Source organism: Panicum virgatum, chromosome 6N (assembly GCF_016808335.1).
Source record: "Panicum virgatum strain AP13 chromosome 6N, P.virgatum_v5, whole genome shotgun sequence".
NCBI classification, from domain to species: Eukaryota; Viridiplantae; Streptophyta; class Magnoliopsida; order Poales; family Poaceae; genus Panicum; species Panicum virgatum.
Window position 1 is genome coordinate 19,766,153 of NC_053150.1, and position 24,654 is coordinate 19,790,806.

General features: G+C 51.1%; 1 protein-coding gene, 1 non-coding gene and 1 pseudogene across 2 annotated transcripts; 2 read left to right on the forward strand and 1 right to left on the reverse strand.

The window, feature by feature from the left end:
* The first annotated feature begins 304 nt into the window (after nt 1-304).
* Nucleotides 305-16,749, forward strand: LOC120679170 (annotated as a pseudogene).
* On the forward strand, nt 959-4,171 carry LOC120679169 (pentatricopeptide repeat-containing protein At5g66520-like). The gene has a single exon (XM_039960675.1). The coding sequence runs from the start codon at nt 990-992 to the stop codon at nt 2,736-2,738; it is 1,749 nt and encodes a 582-aa protein (XP_039816609.1). The 5' UTR covers nt 959-989; the 3' UTR covers nt 2,739-4,171.
* Nucleotides 16,750-17,896: 1,147 nt separating the features above from the next.
* On the reverse strand, nt 17,897-18,003 carry LOC120680362. Its single transcript, XR_005677630.1, has one exon. It is a non-coding gene; the product is annotated as a small nucleolar RNA R71 (small nucleolar RNA).
* Nucleotides 18,004-24,654: the final 6,651 nt, after the last annotated feature.

Genomic DNA, 24,654 nt, shown 5'->3' on the forward strand with positions numbered 1-24,654 from the left:
AGAGAGTACCTTTGTCCTAGATCTGTCCATCCATACTCTCTTCAGGGATGAGAAAAATTCATTGTGTATTCTTTGATTTTATTCCGAAAGTATGTTTTGATGTACATGTACCAATATTATTTTGAAAGCTCTCTTGAAAGAATCATCTTAAAACATTCGACAACTATTTCTAAACGGGGTAAAATCTGCCCGATTTTTTTAATCAAATTTTTGTTTAGCTTGCCTGCCTGCCTGTGCAAGCTGGCGCCCAGCTCTTGAGCCTTCCCTCCTCCCCGCGGGAAGAACCAGCCATACAAAACCGCCCCGTTCCTCCTCCCTCCGCTCCGCTCCAACCGCCGCGCCGCGCGCTCGCCTCCCCCCCCTCCGTCTCCGACGGCGCATTCCCCGATCCCCGCCAGCCCGCGGTCGCGGTCGCTGTCGCGATCGCGATCGCGGTCGTGCTCCGACTTCGCGGTCTCCATGTCGTCGTTCTCGTCGTCGGCGCCCTCGCCGACGCCCTCGGAGCGGGAGGCGCCGCGGTCCCCGCCCCCGCCGGCGCCGCCGCTGGTGGGGGCGCTCATCGAGTCGCTCTCGTTCCGCGGCTGCGGGTTCGGCCGCGCCGCCGCGTCCGCGCTCGAGAAGGAGGACCTGCGGGCGCGCGCCGCGTTCCCGCGGCGGCTCCGGGCCGCCGTGCACGCCGCGATGCGCGCCAGGGACCCGGCCGCGGGGTCGTTCGCGCTCGAGGACCGCGACGGCGACGGCTCGTGCAACCCGTGGTTCGACGCCGCCGCGCACGACAGCGCGCCCGAGTCGCCGCTCGTCGCCTTCGTCAACCCGCGCAGCGGCGGCCGCCTCGGCCCCGTCCTCAAGACCCGCCTCCAGGAGCTCATCGGCGAAGACCAGGTCAAATAACCGCCCACTTGCCCTTCTCTCTCTCTCTCTCTCTCTCTCTCTCTCTCCATATTTGTAAGGCCGTTCGTGTCGCGTGCCGTTGCCTGTGACGTCATGAGATGGCCGGCGTCGCGGGATACGTGGAGCTGTTGTCCCGCTGCGGCGAGGCGCGGGCGATCGCGCGGATCCAGGCCGCGCTGGTCACGTCGGGCCGTCTCCGGCGGAGCGCGGAGCTCCACGACGCGCTCATCCGGGCGCTCTCCCGCTCCGCGCGCCCGCACCTCGCGCACCCGCTCTACGCGCACCTCCTCCGCGCGGGCCTCCTCCCCACCCCGCACACCCTCCCCTCCCTCCTCAAGTCGATCGCGCTGTCCCCGGCGGCACCGGGCGCGGCGGCGCTGGCGGTCGCAGTGCACGCCCACGCCGTCAAGCTCGGCCTGGAGCGGTTCCGCCACGTGAGCAACGCGCTCATCCGCGTCCACGCCGGCGTCCTCGGCCGGCTCGACGATGGGTTCCTGCTCCTGCGGACAGCTGCTGCCGTGGACCCCGCCTCGTTCAACACCCTCATCACGGCCTTCGCGAGGGCGGGGCGGGTGGCGGACGCCCGGAAGCTGTTCGACGAAATGCCTGCCAGGAATGCTGTGTCTTGGAGCGCTATGGTTAATGGGTATGTGCAGGCTGGGGATGGGATGGAGGCTCTGGAGATGTTTGCGCGGATGCAAGCTGAAGGTGTTTGCCCGGATGACACGGTGCTTGTTGGGGTGCTAGCAGCATGTGCGCAGCACGGGGCACTAGAGCAGGGTAAGTGGGTGCATGGTTACCTGAAGGCTAACGGCACTAGGATCACTGTGTTTTTGGGCACTGCTTTGGTTGATATGTATTCCAAATGTGGCGAGGTGCAGCTTGCAAGGGACGTATTTGAGACAATGAAGGACAAGAATTTACTGGCTTGGACTAGTATGATAAAAGGCCTGGCAGTCCATGGTCGAGGATCAGAGGCATTATCACTCTTCTCCCAGATGGAGAGCTCAGGTGTGAGGCCAGATGATATTGCCTTCATTGGTGCATTGAGTGCATGCACACATGCAGGGTTGGTTAACAAGGGTCGGGAGCTTTTTGATTCCATGGTGATGAAGTATGGCATTAAACCAAAGATTGAGCACTACGGATGCATGGTGGATCTTCTGGCACGAAATGGCTTGCTCGACGGGGCAAAAGAAATGATTCAGAAAATGCCCATGAAACCAGATGCCCTGATTTGGGGAGTTCTCATGGCTGGTTGTAGATTTCACAAGAATGTGGAGTTGGCTGAGTATGTTGGCAAGCATTGGATTTTGTTGGAACCTGACAAAAGTGGTGCCTATGTACTTCTAGCTAACATTTATGCTGCTTCAGGTAGGCACAATTCTGCGAGGGAAATTAGGAACCTAATGCGTGAAAAGGGAATTGACAAGACACCTGGTTGTAGCACTGTGGAGATTAAAGGAATTATTCACCAATTCATTGTTGGAGATCTGTCTCATCCATGCATAAAAGATATTTTAACAAAGTGGCACGAGATTGATAGTAGAATTAGGTTAGAGGAGGGGTACATTCCAGATAAGAAGGAAGTTTTGGTTGACATTGAAGAAGAGGAGAAGGAGGATGCTCTCAGCAGGCACAGTGAAAAGCTGGCAATTGCTTTTGCTTTGATTAGTACTAGTGACAAGATGCCCATTCGGATAGTCAAGAACCTTAGAGTTTGCCATGATTGTCATCATGTCACCAAACTAATATCCAAAGTATATGGGAGAGAAATTATTGTTAGAGATCGAACACGCTTCCATTTGTTCAAAGATGGCAGTTGTTCTTGCAAGGACTATTGGTAACAGATAACAATGTTTGGGCAGATATTGGAACCTGATTCATGAGTATTAGTTAGTCAAAAACTTTTGTTCGTCAAGATTCCTTAGTATCAGGGATCCCCAAGTGGAGGGAATGAGGATAATTAATGGAAAAATTCCTTGCTTCTACTAATCTACACCTGTTGTTATGCTGTTATCAAGTTAACATCCATGGATACAATTGTTCATCCTTTACTTAGTGATATCTGAACCTTCAAATACAGTGATTAATCTGCATTGAACTCATGCTATATTCATTTGCGGAAACTAAGGATATTGCCTTTTTAATCGATAATTACAAGTAAGGTAATAAGAGGTGTGAACCTTGTCTATGGATTATATGGAAATGCTACTGGTAGGACCGGGATTTGAAGGCACAGGATAGAGGTTTGCTGTTCACGCGGGACTGTAGCGCGTGAACAATGCTTGGATTAGTTGGTTTGTTAGGATAGAGACAAGTTAGATTCATACAGTTAGGATATTTGCTTAGGGGTCAAGGTAGTCATCTCTATAAAAAGATACCCTTGTATCAGTTGAGGTCAAGCACTTTATTTCCGTATGGTGGCAAGACCTCACTGATACATGGGTGTCTCTTTTGCAGAGACGACTAACTTGACCCCTAAGCAAATATCCAAACTGTATGAATCTAACTTTATCTCTATCATAACAAACCAACTAATCCAAGCACTGTTTTATCTTGCCCTAGTTCTGACTACCATATCAGATCCATTGCCACCATTTGTACCCTACTATGGTACTTAATAAGAGATGAACTGTCCAACATGGGTAGAGATTAAATCTTTGCACTGGGAGATCTAGGTAAATAGAGGCAGTACATTTTCTGGAGACAGATAAAATAAAATTTAACTGGGTAGAGCAGTTCATTTTCTTATGCTAGCATAGGAAACATATTATCTGTTTTATAATCAATACATTGTGTGCTAAGGAAATTTAAATTGATAGGTCTTGAAACTTATGCACATTCATGAATTTTCCTGATGTTTAATGCAAAATATTACCATAGCTATGTTAAGTGCGTTGAAGTTGGTTCAATTCAATAAATTTGTAGGTAACATTACTATCCTGATGCATTATTTTATATAGCACTGCATATTACTATTCTTTGTAGCTAACATTATTGAAACTTGTCAGGTCTGACCATGACAATCTAGATACTGCTTAAATTTAAAAACTGCCACTTTTTGGTTACTGTCTTTGTCACAGGAAGTTGTGGAAACACTCATTTTGTACCTATGCTTAGATGAAGGGTGGGAACATTTCTCGTCATGCCATATCTTTAATATCTGGGGTTGCTCTCTACTGTTCATGAAACTTTGAGATGGTTTGGCACTAAATGCATTCGTACTATTCTCTAAAAAATGCATTCTTACTAGGAACTGCTTTTTTAAATCCAGGTTTTTGATCTTACTATTGTGAAGCCTTCTGACTTTGTGGAGTATGCTCTGGCTTGTTTGGAACAACTTGCTGACTCTGGGGATCATAGCGCAAGGTTCGTTCGCGATAATTTGCGAGTCATGGTATGTACAAACCTTTGGTGGTAGTAGCTGCAAAGAATACAATATTATTGTGCATTCCTCCATAACCCAGTTGTTTAATGCATTTTAGGGAGCTTCATGAGTTAAATTTGCTGATAACTAGTTTGACCATAAATAAATAGTATAAAGTATCTAGAGTATCTAGAAAAAATCGTGAACAAGAAGTATGTTTTTTATGTTTCATATAACAGAAGAAGCCCTAGGGCCTAGAGTAGTCTACAAAAAGTTCCTTACATTCCCCCCAAAAAACATGGTTTCCTCCACGCCCTATTTAGAGTTTCATGAAATCTAGCCATGAGTTTTGTTTAGTTATTGTCCTTGCATTGCATTGCATTGCAAATGATGTTGTGATCGCCAGCAATCATCTGCATTTGAAAGTGCTTTTGGGTGTATTTCATTTCATTTCATTTTCTATTGAGGCTTGTAGGCTGAAATGAAATCCCAATTCTTAATGTTAGCCAATGTTCCTTGATATAAAAGAGAACTGTACTTTTGAGACATTTTGAACATGGACTCTGATAGATCACTACCTCAGGGAAAAGGGGTTGTAACTTCTAGATACTTATTATAGTCCATCTTTCCTAGGTTGCAGGAGGTGACGGAACAGTAGGTTGGGTGTTGGGATGTTTAGGACAACTATATGTTCAGAACAGGGGGCCTGTTCCTCCAGTTGCTGTCATACCACTTGGAACAGGAAATGATCTCTCCAGAAGTTTTGGTTGGGTAAACGTATCTCGTTTTTCACTATACAGTCTTATAAAATTAATTATGATAGGGTTTTCATCACATAACAGTTATTTTCAGGGTGCTTCATTTTCTTTCTCATGGAAAGCATCTGCTAAACGATCTCTCTACAAGGCTATTTTTGGCTCAGTTTCTTGTTTAGACAGGTGACACTTGTTCATTGCATTCATTTGCAATTTAATGTTAAAATATATCTGTACCTTTTTTTTTTAATATTGACATATCTTGTTTTGCACTGATTGAGTTTGATCTTGATATCACTGTAAGGAGGAATGTCCTTACAATTTACTCTCTCTGTTTTGAAATAGATGTTTTTTTTTTCTCGAACGCAAGTGAGATGCGTATCATTATATAAAAGAAGAAGAAAGGAGTAGAATCCCGAGTACACCACACCCACCCACACAAAGATATTGCCAAATAGATCTTTCATGCCTCTGCATGATATTCTCCAATACACTCCTTGTCCATTTTCTTTTTTAGTATATGTTGTTTAAAATGTAAAAACTCTAATGAAATGACACACAGCTATCCTGTGCGTTCTGAGATTTTTTAAACAGTCACATGGAATAGTTTTTATGATAAATATACCAATTTAATTTCCATGTGAAAAATCTAATATCTGAGCTATATTTATTTGGCAATGAAGAGAGTTCCAATTCTAGCATATATAAATTGATATGGCTTACAGCTATACCAACTCTAATATATACCACAGTGCAATCAAAGGGTACAGACTCCGACAAGTCAACCATTTATTAAGGTCAATGGAAGTATATGCATGCAGATGTTATTGACGTATTTAGTTTTCTAAGCCTACACTATCAGGACCAAGAGCTGTGAAACGCTGTTGACTTTAGGCGGTGTTATTACTTTGGTGGTCGGTGGGTCATGGTTCGGGGATTAATCGACAGACCATGATTGCTATCCCAAGAGTTTTTACGCCCATGTTTCCAGAGGGATTTTTTTTTATAGAAAGATGGCCAATTCTCCCCCCTACCAATTGTGTAGCTTCTTATTTGGCTTGCTCCTTGATGTTTGTTCTCACTGTTATTCTTGGCGAGTTGTTTATTCTTGCACCAACTATAGCTGCACAATTCATCTTTATGATCAAGTTCCTTCATCAGTAGGTAAGATCCATATGCCAGATCACTTCGAATGGCTCATATTATATTGGCGTTCTGCAGTTGGCATGTTGTTGTTTCCGTGCCTGAAGATGGAGAAGAAGAAAAGGAAGAATTGGACCTCCCTCATTCACTTAGGCGTCTTGGACAGTGTACATTTTATGATGTAATGCATCTAGACTATCTCCTTGGGTTGTCACGGCCATGTCACTAATAGTGATAGAACTTTATCTTTCCTGCAGGATGGCACTGCTAAGGGAGAATTGCCTGAAACAGTGTCTTGCTTTGATGGTGTGTTCTATAATTACTTCAGCATAGGTATTTTCCCTTTTCACCCTTTAATTATTCAAGGACATTCTTGTTAGGGTCTCCTTAATCTTTGGATTATCATTTTTCTTAAAATTCATGGGTACAGTCATTATTATATTATAGGTCAAATAATCATTGTTCTGTTTGATCCTTTATGAACCTTCTCATGCCGGGGCGTACGAAGTCGAAGGATTTCAAGATACTTTCCTTTGTTAGTTCAGCTAGGAAATAAATAATCCACAGGTCACTTCTATTTTTTCTAGTTTATATTTTTATATCCACAGGAGACCCTCTTTTGTGCTTTCTTGTTTTGGTTTACTAATAAAGGGTGGTCATAACACATTCTCAATACTACCTTGGAGACGTGGAATAATATTTTGAGAGTTTCTTTCCTGTTGCCCCATTAATTCATGTCCAACATCAGAGAAAATGATGTATAAGACATTAGGACTTAATCACCTAATATATACATGCTGGGACTCTGTTCATTGTTACCTATTACCATATGTTGTCATTACGAATCTGAGGGCAGGTCTTTACAATACTCTTCCTTTGTAATGTAGGAATGGATGCTCAAGTGGCTTATGGATTTCACCAATTACGTGATGAGAAGCCATTTCTTGCAAGTGGACCTTTATCCAATAAGGTAAGTGACTTGTGGATTCTCTTTCCCCAATTTATGTTAACCCATCAGATCATCACCTTACACCCTAATGTTGATCGTTCTAGTTTTCCATGTAACTTATAAACCCTTTTAGATGAAGGAAGACTTTTCATTTCATGCTTGTAATGTTAACTCAAGAATGGATTAGCATGTACAGGAAATATGGGGTCAACACAGTAGAAGTTTCATTGGTTAACTAACAATGATGTCATCATTTTTAAGAAAGAGGAAATCAATTTGAATAAGATATGCTCTGTTCATTGTAATGTATAGTTTTTCTCTAGGTGACCCAAATAACCTTTTTCTTCAAGATGTTAATGTTAGATGATATTGTTTGCCCATATTGGGCTGTGCTTGGTTCGGCCCCTTTGGGCCCATGGCGCCTGGTCTCCATCCTCCCTGGATGTGAGCCGGCCCTAGGTTAGGTGCTATCCTGTGTACATGGCAAGGATCCCTTGATTGGTGTTGTTTATATAAACCATCCGGGTTCCTTGCCTATATATGTAACCGGCTATTGCCTCTTGGAATGCATCTACAATTCCCAGCCATATTCTCTTTCTTGGTATCACGAGTCCGGGTTTTCTCCCCGATTCAATTTCCGCTGCCCTAGCGCGCCGGCCCTTGCCGCGCAGCGCCCACGCGCCGGCGTCCCGCCGTGCCGCGTCCACCCTCCCCTCCTGTGCGCCTGCGCGCCGGCTCCCTGTAGTGCCGTGCCGCACCGCCACCCCACACCCATGGCCGGATCTCCTACCCCCTCTGCTGCCGCCGCGGCTGAATCAGAGGCCGCCAAGGCCGTTGCCGCCGCTGCCGAGGCCAAGGAGCAGCGCCGGGCGGCGAGCGCGGCTGCCCTAGCCCACGCCGCCGAGGCCGAGGCCGAAGCCGCCGCGGCGGCCAAGGAGCGCGACGCCGCCACTACTCGCGGGCGCGACGCCCTAGCGCGCGCCGAGCGCGAGCACGACGCCGCCCTCCCCTCCGATGATGAGGACGCCGACGGGGACGCCCACGACGTCCCCCCTCCTGATGCGTGCGATCTCCACCATGCCCTGCTGCTCCATGAAGCTGCGGCCATCGTCAATCTTCACGCGCAGGCAGTGGCAGTCCAGACATTCGGAGCCTGATCCCCATCGTCCTCGACGTCTCTAGCAACTACGCTCGCTGAAGGGATCAGTTCCTCGTCGTCGGCAAGTTCTCGCTGCGCGACCACGTCCTCTCCGACGCTCCCCTCGCTGCTGCCCAACCTGACTGGGCGACGATCTCCGCAGGCGCCATCTCCGCGCGCGATGCCTGGCTCGCTGTGGAAACACAGTTCCTCGGCAACCGCGAGACGCGCGCCCTCTACCTCGACGCCGAGTTCTGCGGCTTCTCTCAAGGTGATCTGTCCATTACAGATTACTGCAGACGGCTCTAGCGGATGGCCTCTGACCTTGGCGCCCTCGGCGAGGTCGTCTCGGATCGGACACTCGTCCTCAACCTCATCCGCGGCCTCAACGAGCGCTTCGCCAACATCGGCCTCTATCTTCTTCGGCGCAGTCAGCCCTTCCCCTCCTTCCTTGAGGCCAAGGAAGCCCTGCGCTTGGAGGAGCTCACCTTCGCGCATCAAGCGACGACACCGACAGCCCTCATCGCCACACAGCCAGCCGCGCCCCCTCCTGCTGGCGGCACCAGTAAGGGCAGCGGCGGCTCTGGCTCCGGGGGCGCTCAGGCGAAGCCCCCCAAGAGTCGCCGTAGCAAGCGCGGCGGCGGTGGCGGGAACATGAAGGACGTCGCCACTTCCTCCCAGCAGCTTGCTGGTGGCGCTAAGGGGGGCAGCAGCCTGCGCCCTGGCCAACATACTGGAACCCTTGGGTAGGGTCTCTCCAGATGTGGCCAGGCAACCGCCCCCCCCCCAAGCCCGACCTCCGCAGCAGGCCCAGCAGCAACAGCAGGCCCTGCTCGCCTACTTGCAGGCCCTGCTGACCGCACAGCACTCGGCTCCACCGACTCCTACTGCTCCCTCCAGCCAGTGGTCTGCTCCAGCACCGGGTTATTACAACCCTCTCGCCGGTCTCCTTTCCTGGGACCAGTAGTCGCTCGCCTCGACGTTCAGCACCATGACGCTCAACCCGCCACAGAACACCGAGTGGTATTTTGATTCAGGTGCCTCCTCTCATATGACACCTCATGTGATCTCATATGACACCTCATGTGACAGCTCTGTCTCATTCCCTACCACCCCAGTCTTTCACTCCCTCTTCTATTGTTGTCGGCAATGGTTCCCTTTTGCCTGTTATAGCAACCGGCTCCACTGACCTACACAGATCCTTACATCTTAATAATGTTTTGGTTTCACCTTCACTTATTAAGAATCTTATTTCTGTTCGTCAGTTCACTTTCGATAACAACTGTTCTGTGGAGTTTGACCCTTCTGGTTGTGGAGTTTGACCCTTCTGGTTGTTCTGTGAAGGATCTCCTGTCCAGGAAAATGATCGTCAGGTGCAATAGCTCCGCGCCGCTCTACCCGTTGCTCCTTCCGGCTGCTGCTCACTCCAGCGCCCGCACGTTCTTCTTGACCCACGGCGTCCACTTGCGCATGTCCTGCCCCTACACCTCCGCCCAGAATGGTAAAGTTGAACGCATTATTCGCTCTACTAATAATGTTGTTCGCTCCCTTCTATTCCAGGCGTCTTCACCTCTGTCCTTCTGGGTGGAAGCTCTCTCCACAGCTACCCACCTCCTCAACCTGCTACCCACCAAAACACTCGACTCCGCAACACCGCACTTCGTCCTTTTCAGCAATACGCCGACCTACGATCATCTGCGTGTCTTCGGATGTACGTGTTATCCCAACCTCTCTGCCACCGCTCCTCACAAGCTAGCTCCTCGCTCAGCCTTGTGCGTCTTTCTGGGATATTTTGCTCATCACAAAGGCTATCGCTGTCTTGATCTTGCCACGAACAAGGTCATCATTTCTCGCCATGTCATCTTCGACGAGGCCTCCTTCCCATTCGCTGAGCAGCACCCCCAGCCTGTCTCCCCGGCGGCTTTTGAGTTCTTGGATAGCACTGACTCTGTGCCGGCTCCTGTTGGACCGTCACAACCCCCTGTGGTTGCAGGTACACCTCCCCACTGTGTTGGCTCGAGCCCGTTGCTCGCCGAGCACAGCCCTGCCGCTGGCTCGAGCCCGTTGCTCGCCGAGCGCAGTCCTCCCCAGCCTTCTACGCCAGCCAGATCGCCACGCGCGGCATCGTCGCTCAGCGCGCCGTCACGCGTGGCCCTGACGTCTAGCGCGCAGCCACGCACGGCCTCCGGCGACTCGACTCCGTCCCATGCAGCTAGGGGTGCCTGGGTGCCCCCCTCGCGGGACATTCAGCACGTCTACACCAGACGTGCCCCCCGCGTTCCGCCAGGCTTCGCGCCCCTGCCGAGCGCCTCTTCCTCGCCGCCCTTACCTAAGGGCGCTGCTCCGAGGGCACCGGTGGTCAAGGACCACGCCATGCGCACCCGCGCAAAGAGTGGCTTCTGGATGCCACCACGGCCGCTTCTTCATGTTGTCCCACTGTCACCAGTTCCGAAGACCTACCGCAGCGCCCTTGCCGACCCAAATTGGCGGGCTGCTATGGAGGAGGAGCTCCGTGCTTTGCAGCAGAACTCCACTTGGGAGCTGGTCCCGCGCCCGCCACAGGCCAACATCTCACTGGTAAATGGATCTTCAAACACAAGTTTCAGACTGATGGTTCTCTCCAGCATTACAAGGCCTGATGGGTTCTTCGTGGTTTTTCCCAGCGCCCCGGTGTTGATTTTGATGAGACTTTCAGTCCAGTTGTGAAGCCTGCCACTATTCGCATCATTCTGTCGCTGGCTCCCTCCCATCACTGGCCTATCCATCAGCTCGACGTGAAGAATGTTTTTCTCCATGGGACTCTGTTTGAGACTGTGTACTGTGCTTAGCTCGCGGGTTTTGAGGATCCTGCTCACCTAGAGTTTGTCTGCTGCCTGAACATGTCATTGTATGGACTTAAGCAGGCGCCCCGTGCCTGGTACATCCGCTTCGCCACACACCTCCTCAGTTTGGGATTCGTTGAAGCTAAGGCAGATACTTCACTGTTCATCTACCGGCGTGGGACAGATACTGTCTACCTACTCCTTTATGTTGATGATATTGTCCTGACGGCGTCTTCTGTTGAGTTACTTTGCCGCACCATTGGAGCCCTTCAGCAAGAGTTTGCAATGAAGGACCTGGGTGAGCTTCATCACTTCTTGGGCATGGAGGTTCAGCGTTGCTGTGATGGTCTGTCTCTCACAGCGCCAGTACATGATTGATATCCTCAATAGCGCGGGCATGGCTGACTGCAAGCCTGTTTCTACTCCGGTCGACTGCAACCCGAAGCTTTCTGCTGATGGCGTTCCTGTTCAGGATGCGACTGACTTCAGGAGTCTTGCTGGAGCATTACAGTACTTGACTTTCACCAGGCCGGACATTGCATATGTGTCGGATACCATGATTAGGGGCACCCTAATCAGGGGACTAAAATCGCCCTAAAAACGCAAACACGTGCTGGGCAACCGGGCACACGAAGCCCTACAACCTCCTTCCAAGCTGGAAGAAAGGAAAGGACTCAAAGAAGCCCAACACGCGGCCCACGTACTCAGTCCGCACCCCCCTCGAACCCGCGGGGTGATCTCCGCCTCGCTCGAGGGCTCCCCGCCGAAGCCCTCGACTGCGCCCTGCGCCTCCACCTCGCTCGAGGGTAGTGAGCCTGCCCTCGAGAAGGCGGATCGTTTCCGCCTCGCTCGAGGGAAGCGAGTCTGCCCTCGAGAAAGCGGATCGTCTACGCCCTAAGGAGCTGAGCAGCCGGACCCCTGGGGTCCGACTCCATCTCACCGGACCAACGGTCCCGGACCTGCTTCCCGCTCGGGGACGGGTCCGGTGTCACCACGAGTTCCAGAGGTGGAAATGCTCAGCACATATGGCCACGGACCCGGACCCTCGCAGATGGATCCGGGACCTCCACATGCCACCCGGACCCCTGCAGATGGATCCGGGACCTCCACGTGCCTATCCGGACCCCCGTGAGCTCTCGGCTCAGCTAGCTGCTCGGGAGGGGTCCGGAACCGCCACGTGTCACGCGGACGCGGGCGCGGGCACAAGCCTTCCGCTGGAAGCTCCCTCACCCACCCGTATTAAGTGCGAGTGGTTGAGGCGTGCTCTTCTGCCGCTGGGCAAGGCCACCCCTCGGCAGAAAGGATAAACGGCCCTTCCGCTCACCCGCCCGCCATACGAAGGCATTAAATGCCAACCACTCCTCCACAGCGCCCGGGTCAGACGACGTCAGGCTGCCATTCCCCACAGTGGCTGTGACCGGAGTCCCGTCCGCCAACTCCGGTCACTGCTCCCTGGCGCTGTGGCGATACTGTGGTAACCTGCGACGCAGTGCAAGACGTGCTCGGCACTGCTCCAGCTACTATACTGCCAACTCCCCATGCCTCTTTTGTACTTTTCCTTCCGCGGAGCCCCCGAACGGCATGGGCACGACCCTCGGAAGCGGCTCCGGCCTTGACCAGGACAAGACCCTGGCCTGCAGGACCTTCGGAACGCCGCCACGCCGCCCGCTGGAGCCGCTATGACGCCGGCGCGATCTCCGCAAGACCAAGGACGATGCCAAGGACGACAGCCACGCCCGGCGACATACCCCACAGTGTACTTCCCACAGTGCTCGACCACTGCACCCCCGCGATTCGGGGAGAAGACGACGACTTCCACGATCCCCTGTGCATGTACACCGTCCCTCCTTGTGTCTATAAAAGAAGGAGGCGGGCTTTCCCTTAAGGTGGGTCGGCCCATTCGGTAGAACAGAACGCTTCGCATTACTAGAAAAGCACATACGCTCCTCTGAACCCCGATATTGGCACTCGCCTCAATCAACTCCTCCGAACCCCGATATTGGCACTCGCCTCAATCAACTCCTCCTCTAGCGGAGACTTGGGAGCTTCTCTCCCTCTCTCGCCTCGCTTGTACCCCCTACTACAGGCACCCCCGGTGCAGGACAGTACAGTGCTCTCGCACACCCCTTTGCTGGATGTACGGCCCCACGGCCGGAAACAGGATAAACCTGTGCGTTACTGTGTTGCCTCTTGCATCAACATCTGGGACGAGGAACACGCAGCATCATCACTGGTTGGGTCCGGACCGCCGGGTCAGGACACCGACAATATGCTGTTCAGCAGGTCTGCTTGTACATGCATGATCCCCGAGAGCCTCACCTTGCAGCGCTCAAGCAGATCTTGCTCTACATACGGGGCACTCTTCACCTTGGGCTACTTCTCCGGCCGTCTTCGTCGACTGAGCTGGTCGTCTACTCTGATGCTGACTGGGCTGGTTGTCCTGACACGCGCAAGTCTACCTCGTGCTTTGCTGTGTTCCTCGGTGACAATATGGTCTCATGGTCTTCTAAGAGGCAATAGACTGTTTCTCGCTCCAGTGCGCTGTTGCCAATGCTGTTGCAGAGGCTTCTTGGTTGCGCCAGCTTCTCCAGGAACTTCACGCTCCTCTCCGTCGAGCCGTCCTGGTCTATTGTGACAACATCAGCTCTGTGTACATGTCCTCCAACCCCATTCAACATCAACGCACCAAGCACATCGAGATCGACCTCCACTTCGTTCGCGAGCGGGTTGCCACCGGTGATGTTCGTGTTCTTCATGTGCCGACCACATCACAGTATGCCGACATCTTCACCAAGGGCCTCCCTTCATCGATCTTCGCTGAGTTCAGGTCCAGTCTGAACGTTTGCGGTGCGGCCGATCAGACTGCGGGGGCGTGTTAGAGGATATTGTTTGCCCATATTGGGCTGTGCTTGGTTCGGCCCCTTTGGGCCCATGGCGCCTGGTCTCCATCCTCCCTGGATGTGAGCCGGCCCTAGGTTAGGTGCTATCCTGTGTACATGGCAAGGATCCCTTGATTGGTGTTATTTCTATAAACCATCCGGGTTCCTTGCCTATATATGTAATCGGCTATTGCCCCTTGGAATGCATCTACAATTCCCAGCCATATTCTCTTTCAGTTAACATTCCATTGATTATCTGCAAAGCAAAGGAAAGATATGAATTTTTCATGTAGTATATTTAGTAATATGTTTATAGGCCCAACTAGTTTATAATTTTTCTCATTCAAGCCATTTCTCTTACATCTCTCATATAAATACCCTGCAACAATAATGGGTAAGGAGTACAGTTGATCTCTTTTATTCTTTATAACTTAGCAATGAACCCAAACTTGGAGCTTAAGAAGTACAAATTTTCTAATTGAAGCAGTGATAATTTAAGAATGCTTGGTTTTGCTGCATGATTGGAAGCATGCCTTATCCATTTGAGGATAGTTTTTCAGTTTGTTGTTGGCCATGGTACCGATAAGAAAGAAAAAGAATAACATCAATTCAATAGAGCATAAGAAAGAAAAATAATAGCATGCTCCAGTTGCATTGAAATAGAAACAAAATTAGGCTCTTGTGTGACTAATGTGATGTTTTCCATGTGGCTTATATTTTTGACATTCTTAGAGTAAGCATTTCTAACTAAATTACTGATTGGCTGATTTTGTGACAGTTAATTTACGCAGGATATACCTGCAAGCAAGGGTGGTTCTTTACACAGTGTATTAGTGACCCTGAACTAAGGTAAGATACCTATTTTTAATAAATGTATATTACCTTTTTACAGATACCTACATGTGTGGTAATTCCACTGATCAATCAACAACTCTAGTATTTTCAGTTTTTTTACTTGTTCGAAAATTTACTATAAAAATGTGCCCACTTTTAATCTTCAGCTGTGGCCTAAGTTCAGACATCAAGAATGGTCACTTTTAAAAAGTTTTGACAGTTAATGGTTAATGTTTTAGATGGTCTCAGAGCTACAGGTTTATATTTGGACTCATATTATTTCCCTTTTAATGATATGATATATAGCTCTCCTGTGTATTCGAGAAAAAAATTGGACCCCAGTTGAAAGTTGGATTCCCCCGTTTTCTGATAGATAAATGAGTTTCCCCCATATTTTGGCATGCAATACAATTTTTACCAATTTCTCTGAAAGCATCCTTGCACAAGTTTGCACAGAGTTCCAGTAATCAGATACTATTTCAGTTGCTGATAAATAACGGAATAGAGATTGCTGAGCCTTTAGTTTAGATGTCCACTAACATTGGTTTTCAGTTTCTTTTCTACTGAATTCAAACTATACATTGATTAGTTTTTAAGGCTTTCCACGGTCCAAAATATTATTCACTACGGTAGACTAGTTGCTTTTAGCAAATACGTTGGTTATATGAAGTGAATCATCAGCAACACTGATTTATCAAACCCAGTTAGCAGAGGCTGTATGTGATCTCTTACCTTGTTCTTTCTAAAATATGTCAGGGGATTGAGAAACATTATCTGTTTATCAATCAAGAGGATGGACAGTTCTGAGTGGGAGAGCATTCCTGTACCATCGAGGCAAGCTGACAATCTCTCGCTATTTTGGGATAGCTAGGGACCATGCTTTCAACATATAGAAAATGAAATTAGTTTCATTTGTTAATCTGTGATGCAGCGTGAGGGCTATTGTTGCATTAAACCTTCACAACTATGCAAGTGGAAGGAACCCATGGGGAATTTGAAGCCTGAATATTTGGAGAAAGTATGTTGAGGAAATTAATGTGATCATTTATCATTTAATTTGCACTAACACTGTCTTCTGATGCATTCATTTATGCCAACAGAGAGGCTTTGTTGAAGCTCATTCAGATGACGGTCTCCTTGAAATATTTGGACTGAAGCAAGGGTGGCATGCTTCCCTCGTGATGGTTGAACTTATATCTGCAAAGCACATAGCTCAGGTAGTTCCTGCACAAGTTGTTTTGAGTCGTTACTGAAGATGATTTATTATCTATTGGCATAACTCTTCAATGCCTTTTTGTGAATCTCATTTTGAGAGGGGTGTTTTTCCAATTTAGACAGAGTTTCATGTTTCACTAAACTAAAACTGTTGATACAAAAACTGTGAATAACAAGGCGTACTTCGCTGGGAGTACAGTTCAGTTCAGTAGGACTGAAAGGAGATCACAACCGAGTTATTTTGTGGCTTGTGAGCAAATAGCACGAACAAAAGATCTCTATAAACTAGAAAAGTAGAAAGAGTATTATTAGTTCCACTTTTAGAAGAGACCAGAATAAATCTGGTGCTACTATTCTCGTTTCAGGCAGCAGCAATCCGGATAGAGATCAAGGGTGGCCAATGGCGGGATGCATTCATGCAAATGGACGGGGAGCCGTGGAAGCAACCACTTAGCTCCGAGTATTCCACATTTGTTGATATAAAGAAGGTGCCTTACCCCTCGCTGATAATAAATGGCGGTGACCGTTAGCTGGAGGCCATTTTTTTGCCGTGGCCTAGCTTGAGCTGCCAAGAAAATGTTTTTGGTTTGCAGCTTGGAGCTCGATGAACTCCAGGCACATCTTGAGCACGGTTACCTGAAATCGCAACTGTATATTGAGTTGAGCATGTATGTCGAAAAAAAAATGAAATGGTATTTCTGCTACTGCTTTGATCGCAATTCTGGCTGAAATACATGGCAACTTTTGGATTTATGTTGGCTTGAGGACGATGTCACTGACCATATTGGTTGCTATCAGATACAAGGAGAGGTGACATCCATGTTGTAACCCTTCCTTTTCCGGAGTACAAAGAAACCTTGCAGACTAGTACCCTGGAATTCTGTTTTCCCAACTGTTGAGCGTCGGTACATTTAAATTGCTTCAATAATCGAATGGATTATGTCCCGCCCATTACATTCATTGACGTGTCCTAAACTCTTTGAAAGAGCTTTCTGACGGATAGCTACTAGTAGAGTGAGCAGCAGAGTCCTGCAGATAGATTTGCTCCTGTCATCCTTTAGAAAAATATAAATAACGATACTCTTACTGTTTGGACGAAATACTATAACGGTATATCCGTGCGCTTGCGGATTCTTTTTTAATCGTTAAGTTATACTACGAGAGTGGCATTTCCTGGTGCCGTTGCCGGGGGAATTAATATGCCCCTAGTGATGACGCTAAAAAAGTCAACAAGCATATGTGGCACCGTTGCCGGAGATGGCATGTGAACAAAGATATTGTACTAGTATTAATCTAGGCTTTGTACTTAAGATACAGTCACTGCTCTTTCAGGGTTCAGGCTAATGTTACTTTACATCTTCTTTTATCTTTTTGTCTAAAAGAAGACAAGGGTGGTTTATGACTAGTTTCTCCCTACCCAAACACTAGAAAGAAAATCCAGAGGAGCTCGTGAGAAAGGCACGACCTCACGTCGTCCCTGCTCTAGCTATTCTTTCTGCACAGGAACCCATTCTCGGGGCACCACTCGTACTTGAAGCTATGACTGAGAAGACGCCACGAGTTCTCCGTCCCCTCCACCGCCAACGTGGCTACCGGACCCAACATCAATGTGGGGGACGTGAACTTTGAGCTCAAATCCAGCCTCATCAATATGGTGCAGGCTAGACCATTCTGTGGCAAGCCAAACGAGGATGCCAATGCTCACCTGTAGTACTTTTTGGAGCTTTGCGACACTGTAGTCATATGGGGTGTTGCCGCCGATGTCATCAAGCTTCGTCTGTTTCCCTTCTCCTCGCGGGGGAAGGCGAAACAATGGTTTTACAAGGAAAGCAACATCAACACCTAGGATAAATGCTCCAAGGCGTTCCTCGCAAAGTTCTTCCCGCTAGGCAAAACAAATGCTCTGCACAGGAAGATTTCAAGTTTTTAGCATACAGGGATGGAATCCATCCCAGAAGCTTGGGAAAGTCTGCAGGAGTACATCCTGGATTGTCCCCATCATGGAATGGACGAATGGCTCATCCTACAAAGCTTCTATAATGGGCTAACAACAACATGTAGAGCACATATTGATGCTACTGCTGGAGGAGCCTTTCTCGACCTCACCATCACAAGAGTAAAAGAATTGGTCGAGAAAATAGTCTCTAACCCGGGGTGGAGTAAAGAACGACTCTAACCCTGGACAAAGGGCATGCATACCATCAAGGAGACGAATATGATTGCCGCAAAGCTGGACCTCCTCATCAAGAAGATGGAAGAAGGGAGCAAACGACAGATCCATGCTCCCGTTTGTGCCATGTATTCGCACTTCACGTGTGTAGTTTGTGGCAATGACGGACACTAGGGGAGCGACTGCCTCGAAATACGTGAAGACTGCGCCTACCTCAACAACAACAATGGGTATCATCCACGGCAAGGAGGCCAGGGGTGGAACCAGTCGCGTCCACCATTTCAGGGGGGTAACAATTTCAACTCTTCTTTCAATTCGAATTTCAGTTCGAACTAATCTTCTCTGAGAGAACTTATTTTAGGTCAGGCTAAAATTAATGAAAACATAAATAAAAAATCTTTTGGCCAATGACAAAACCCTAGAAAGTTCGAATGTTAAATTAAAACTTTGTATTCAACTCTTAAAAACCAATCAAGTTTTAATAAAATGATAGAAACTCAACTTGCACAAATTGTTGCTTTTGTTCATGCTATTGTTGGTACTTTGTAACGTCACAAATAAAATCTGCAAGTGCACGGATACCGTTGTAGCTTTCACCTAAGAGTATTCCAGGGTATCGTATCCACTGGGGAACATGAGTACACTATCTACGGGTTCAAGCTGTCTAAGGACACACACTAGTGTGGGAAGGATAGGACAGAGAGGACTAAGATTTAGAATCTATGTTTAGAAGAAGAGATCCCATCGCCGTTATACTTCAAGCTACTGGTTTCGACCGGCTTATACATGCCGATAGCTCTATCCAATATCCGAACGTGGAGGATTATTAGGGCTCGAACAGGGCTGTTGTAACATCTCGGATTTTTCTGGAATGTTATAAAGTCAAAAAATGTGAATTTCAAAAAAATTTCGTGGCAATGCTGTAAATATCAACCTAAGTAGGATTTCTGCCTCCCCCAAAATCCTAGTAATTAAAAATTTTGTATAAAATTAAGGATAATATTTGCCAGTGTGAGAACATTTGGAGTTATTGGATTTAATTGGCTCTACTTGTTTAATTCGAATTCGTTCTGGATTTATTTAATTGTGTGAAGTTGTGTGGAAATTAAATCGAGGTGTGCCCCTCAATTTAATTTCAAACGCTAACACTTGCGTGTGATTTAATTTGAATTGAGCTATTCAAATTAAATCCAAACTCTAACCCTAACCCGGACCAGACCCGTTGACTCAGTTTAGCCCGTAACCCAAGATCTACCTCAACCAGTCCAGCCCGGTCGAACCTAAACCCACCTAAACCCAACAACAGCCCAACCCGCGAGCCTGCCAGTCCACCAACGCGCGCACGCCGCGGCCCAGCTGCTGCTTCCGCCTCAGCCCGCAACCACACGTGCCCCAACCCGATCACGCGCGCGCGGCCCAGCTCGCCTGCGGCACACACGCCCGCTCCGCCAGCCTGCGTCTCCACCAGCCCGACCCCACGTGCGCCGGCCCGTTCTCGCGCGCGTGGCCCGGTCCGCTCGCGCGGACGCGCCAGCACCGCCCTGGCCTCACGGCCCTGGCCCGCTGACCTCGCGGCCCCACCTGTCGGAGCCCCTCCTGTTCCCCTTTCTTCCCCAAATCGGCAAGGCCGATTTCCCCTGCTCTGCTTCCGCCCCGCGCAAGCGCGTGCCTCCGCTCCACGACAGCGAGACGAAACGGCCGCGCCAGCTCGCTGCCTGCACCTGCCCGCGCTAACTTTACCGCCTTGCTTTGCATTTCTCGCTTTTGACCGCCCGCACCCTCTCTTCGCCTCTAACGCCGGCGCCACGGCCACGCACATCACCTGCACCCGCTCCGCTCCGCGACAACGCGCGGAGGAGGCTGTCGCGCCGCCTTTACCTCGCCCCGCCTCGCTTTTGACCGCCGCGTGCACAACCCCCAGTATCTGACCTTGGGATGCACGCCACGTGCCCTGCCCGCGCCCCCGAGCCGCCTCCGTCAATCCTCGGCGTCCGTGCCTCGGGAGCGCTTCGCGCCGGACCCAAACCCTAGCCACGCACCTATAAAACCCCACGGCCGCCGCTAACCCTAGAGCCCCGAGCTCTTTTCGTTCGCCGCCGCCGAACCTGCAAAACAGAGCAGATTGAGAGAAGAAGAAGGAGGAGGAGGAGGAGGAGCGGGAGCTGCCGAGGAGAAGGACGCCGCCGCCGGAGCCCTCTACACCGAGCCGGCGCCCACGATCGGCTACACCAATGCAGCGGCTCTTCCTGCACCGCACCGAGCCCCCTGCGTCGCCTCACCACTGCACCGAGTCCCTTCGCCGCCGCTCTGTCCCCCTTGTGCCTGCCTTGCTCTAGGCCACGCCACACCTTGCACGAGCACACGCCCACGCCCGTGTCCATTGGCACGCACGCGCACACACCATACCGGCCGAGAAGGCCAGGCCTTTAAGCTCCCAAAGCACCTGGCGCACCCTGCACGCACCCTGGCTGCGCTCACTGCTTCTCCGCGGCCACGTCCTGCTGGATGCTTGCGCACACGCCCACACAAGCCGGCTGCAAGGTCAAGCCCCGGCCTTGCCTCGCCGCGCCACGCTTTCTCAAGCCACCCGGAACGCTTCCACGCGCACCACCGCGGCCTCGCCGCCGCGTGACCCCGTCGGCCAAGCCTTGCTCATGCCCGACGTCGCCGCCACGGCCTCGCTGTGGCCTTGCCACTCGTGAGCCAGCGCGTGCTCACACTCCAGCCGAAAAGGCTACGCCTTTCCTTGGTTTTGCCATGCTGCTGCCGCCGTCGCGACGTGGCCACGTCCACGCCGCGACGTCGCGAACATATCACACGCTCTCACCCCGTGCGCCGGCTCTGTCTGCCACTCCCGGCCGCGTCGCCTTGTCGCGCCGCTGGACTGCCGTGAAGCTCCGCCGAAGATCCCCGCCGAGCCATCAACGCCCCGCTGGCCCTCGCCTCGCCGCCATCGTCGTTGGCCCGCCTCCTAGACAAGCCTTGGCCTGGGCGCCTGCTCCGCCGATGCCCACCGCCGCAGCAGTCGCCAGGGAGCCTCGCCATGCCACCAAGAAGCTATGCCGCTGTTGAAACTCCGCCGAGCCGTGACCTCGCCGCCGGAGGCCTGGCAACGCCGCCGCTATGCCAAGAACCGAGGGAGAAGGCAAGGAGGAAAGGAAAGGGGACAGAGGGGATGGGAGGAGCAAGGGCTGCTGCCGCCGCCAGGAGAGGAAGGACCACCGGATCCGGAGCCAAGCCGCCGCCGGTGTGCTCCACCGCCGCCGCCACGATCCGCTCTGCCTTGCTCTGCTTCGCCGCCACACACACATCGCCGCCCGCGCAAGCCCTAGCCACACCGGATCCGTGCGCTGGCACACGCAATCCCGCCGCTGGCGTGTGGACCCTGCCCGCCAGCTGCGGCAGGCGCGCCGTCGCGCCGACCCCTGAAGCCGGAGAGAGAGGGAAGTTGAGAGGGAGGAGGAGCCCGTGGCCCTTTGGGCCGCCTTCAGCCCAACAAGCTGCAAGCTGAGCTGGCCTGCGAGCCATCCACCCGAGCCGGCCCTTTTGTTCCAAGCCGAACCGAGCCGGCCTGTGAGCCGTTTCCTGAGCCGGTCCACCTCCTTGAGCCGAGTCGAGTTGGGCCACCGAGCCGGCCCAATTGTGTTTAGAGCCCAGTGAACCTTCAGACCTTTTTCGTTTTCTGGTTTTTCCCTGACGCTCGGGTCCCACTTGTAAGTCTCTAGTGAGAGGCTGACCTGTGGGACCACTGACTTGCGGACCCCACTGACCCGGTTGGCCGATCAATGGTCAACGTTGACGTCAGCAGGGCCCACTGCTGACGTCAGCAGAGCGGACCCACCTGGTGACGTCATGGAGACGTCATGCTGACGTCATCATGCCACGTGGCACGCTTTGGTGCTGCCATGTGTCACCTCTGTGTTTTTCTTTTTCGATAATCATTTATTAATTACAGAAAATGCTTTAACCGTAGAAAATTCACAGTAATTCAACTAGAGCTCCGAAAAATATGAAACCAGTTTCATAATTCTTCTAAAAATATGATCTACGCGTTAGAATATGTTTTGTTGTGAGTTGGATCTTATTTGAGCAGTTTTGTGCATTCTTGCACTTTGGCCCCTGTATTTATATGTAATTACGATTAGGTCCTGACCTGGGGGAGTTGACCGACATCCCGGACGACCAGAAGATCTAGAAGGACTACCCCGACACCCGGAGGACCTGGAAGGATGTACCTGGATACCAAAAGCCCCGGAGGACCAGGAAGACTATGAAGACCTATCAGGTTCACGCCCGTCCGCGATTGAATACCTAATATGCATTGCTTGCTTGATACGCTACGCTCCCAAGTTGAGTGTGTTGAGATGAGCTTGCATGGCCATTTATTTACCGTATTCCTTGATTCCAATACTTAGTAATGAATTGTTATATGCTATTGCTACTTTGAGTGAGATTTGGGTTTGGGGAATATATATGATGTGATAGTCCTTGCTTGCTGGAAGAATGCCTCGACATATGGGAGTTGGTGACTAGGTTACAGCGGGGGCGAGCAGACCCTTTTCCCTGATCTTCGGATCGGGAGCCGAGGGATTGTGTGTTGGGCACGACCCTGTGTGCACCTGTAATGGGTGACGGGCACCTGTGGCGAGTGCTAGACCATTCCTGTGGGGAATATAGTAGAGGTGTAGTTTTGGAGGAGATACTTGTAATGGGTATCAATTGCAGACCGTGTTGACGGAATGCTAACTTTGGACGAAGACGCTCGCCTCAGCTGGATAAAGGACGTGACTTTGTGGCCCTAGTGACGGAACTATGTCAAATGTGCACACCACTTATCCTTTATGAGGGGGTACCCAGCCCGAGCTAGCTATGCGCGGCACCATTACTGCAGGAGGATAGTGTTTCAGTGTCAGGGGGAGAGGGCAGGACCCTATCGCCCCCGATCGCAGGATCCATGGAGATTCCATTCTAGATAGCTTCACAGCCCCGGGCGACCTTCTGCGGGAGGACGCGCCCCAGACCGGGAGTAGGATGGTGCCGTAGCCGTTAGTTTCGTTGACTGGTGCCTCGGAGAAGGTCGGGTCGCACCCAGCCGGATTCGTGGCGAGTGGGTACATGTAACACCCTAATTCAAATTTCAGCTTTAATAATAAATTTAATTGGCTTTATTTAAATTTCTAAGGTTTATTGTGTTTAGACTTGCATTTAATCTAATTTTTGTTACTCAAGTAATTAAAATTTTGTCTAAGGTTAAATTTTGTTGTTGCATCATGCTGGAGCATTTATTTTTTATTTGCTTGTGTGCATAAGGTTGTTGAATTCAATTTTTGTTTGAATTCAAATAGATTTGGTTGAGTTAGTTTGAAATAGGAAAATAGAAATAGAAAGAAAAACCAAACCCAGCATCCAGCCCAAAACCCGAAGTGGCCTAGTCCGCCACCTCCTTTTCCCCTCCCCTCTCTGCCCAGCTCGGCCTAGAAGCCCAGCGAACGCCCCCGCTCTCCCCGCTCAGCCCGCAGCGCACACCCATGCCCACACTCGCGCACCCTGCTGACAAGCCTGGCCCGCTCCACAGTCTCCCCGCCCGCCTGCCAGCTGGACCCCGCGCGTCGGTCGCCCCCTCCCGCTCCCGCGAGCGCGTCGTCCGCGTCCCCTACATCCCGCTGACTCGTCGACCCCACCCATCAGGCCGTCGTCTCCCCCACGCAGCACAACCACCGGCCGGGAATCTCGCTGTGATTCCTCACCCGGGCACGCACGCCTAGGTCTGCCGCCCTATAAATAGAAACCCAGCCGTGCCTCCCCTGCACCCTCCGTCCCGCAGCCGCCGTATCCCACAAACCCTAGCCTAGCGCCGCCCCGACGTCGGATCTCCGCCACGGTGAGCCCCTCGTCGAGTTTCCACGCCGCCAGTATTCCTCCGGCCCCGCTGACCATCTCCTTGGCTTCATAGCTCGACGCAGACCCCGCTCGTGAAGATCAGAAGCCGGGAGAACCCCTGCGTCGACCTTCTCCACGAGCGCCGCCATGTCCTCGCCAAGCTCGGAGCTCCGCTGCGCCCGCTCCGGCCCTCCGTCGCCTCCCTCCCACAGCCAAGCGGTCCCAGGGCTTCACGCCGCGGTAACGAACCTCCCCGTGCTTTCTTTTCCCTCGGGCTGTCCCTGCCCCGTGCGAGATTTCTCGCCGGTGTGCCGCCGAACTGCCTTGCCGTCGAGCACCTCTCTCCGAGCCTTCCCGTGCTCAGTTGTTGCCTCAGGTGAATCACGCATGGAGTGATGAACCTCCTAGGCCAGACCGCAACCCAAATGGCTCCCTAGAGCGCCGGAACGGCCATCTCCGGTCAAGCGCCGCCGCGGGAACTCTGTTTCCGGCGGTCAGCGCCGCCGCCCGCTCGCCCCTTCGCCCGTAGCCGTCGGATCGCAATTCTACGGTCCACAATGAACCCGCCCGAGTCAAACCAAAACATACCGGTCAGCGCGCGTAGGTTT

Coding starts and splice junctions, on each gene's coding strand:
- LOC120679169 (XM_039960675.1), top strand. CDS start 990: ATGGCCGGCGTCGCGGGATACGTGGAGCTGTTGTCCCGCTGCGGCGAG.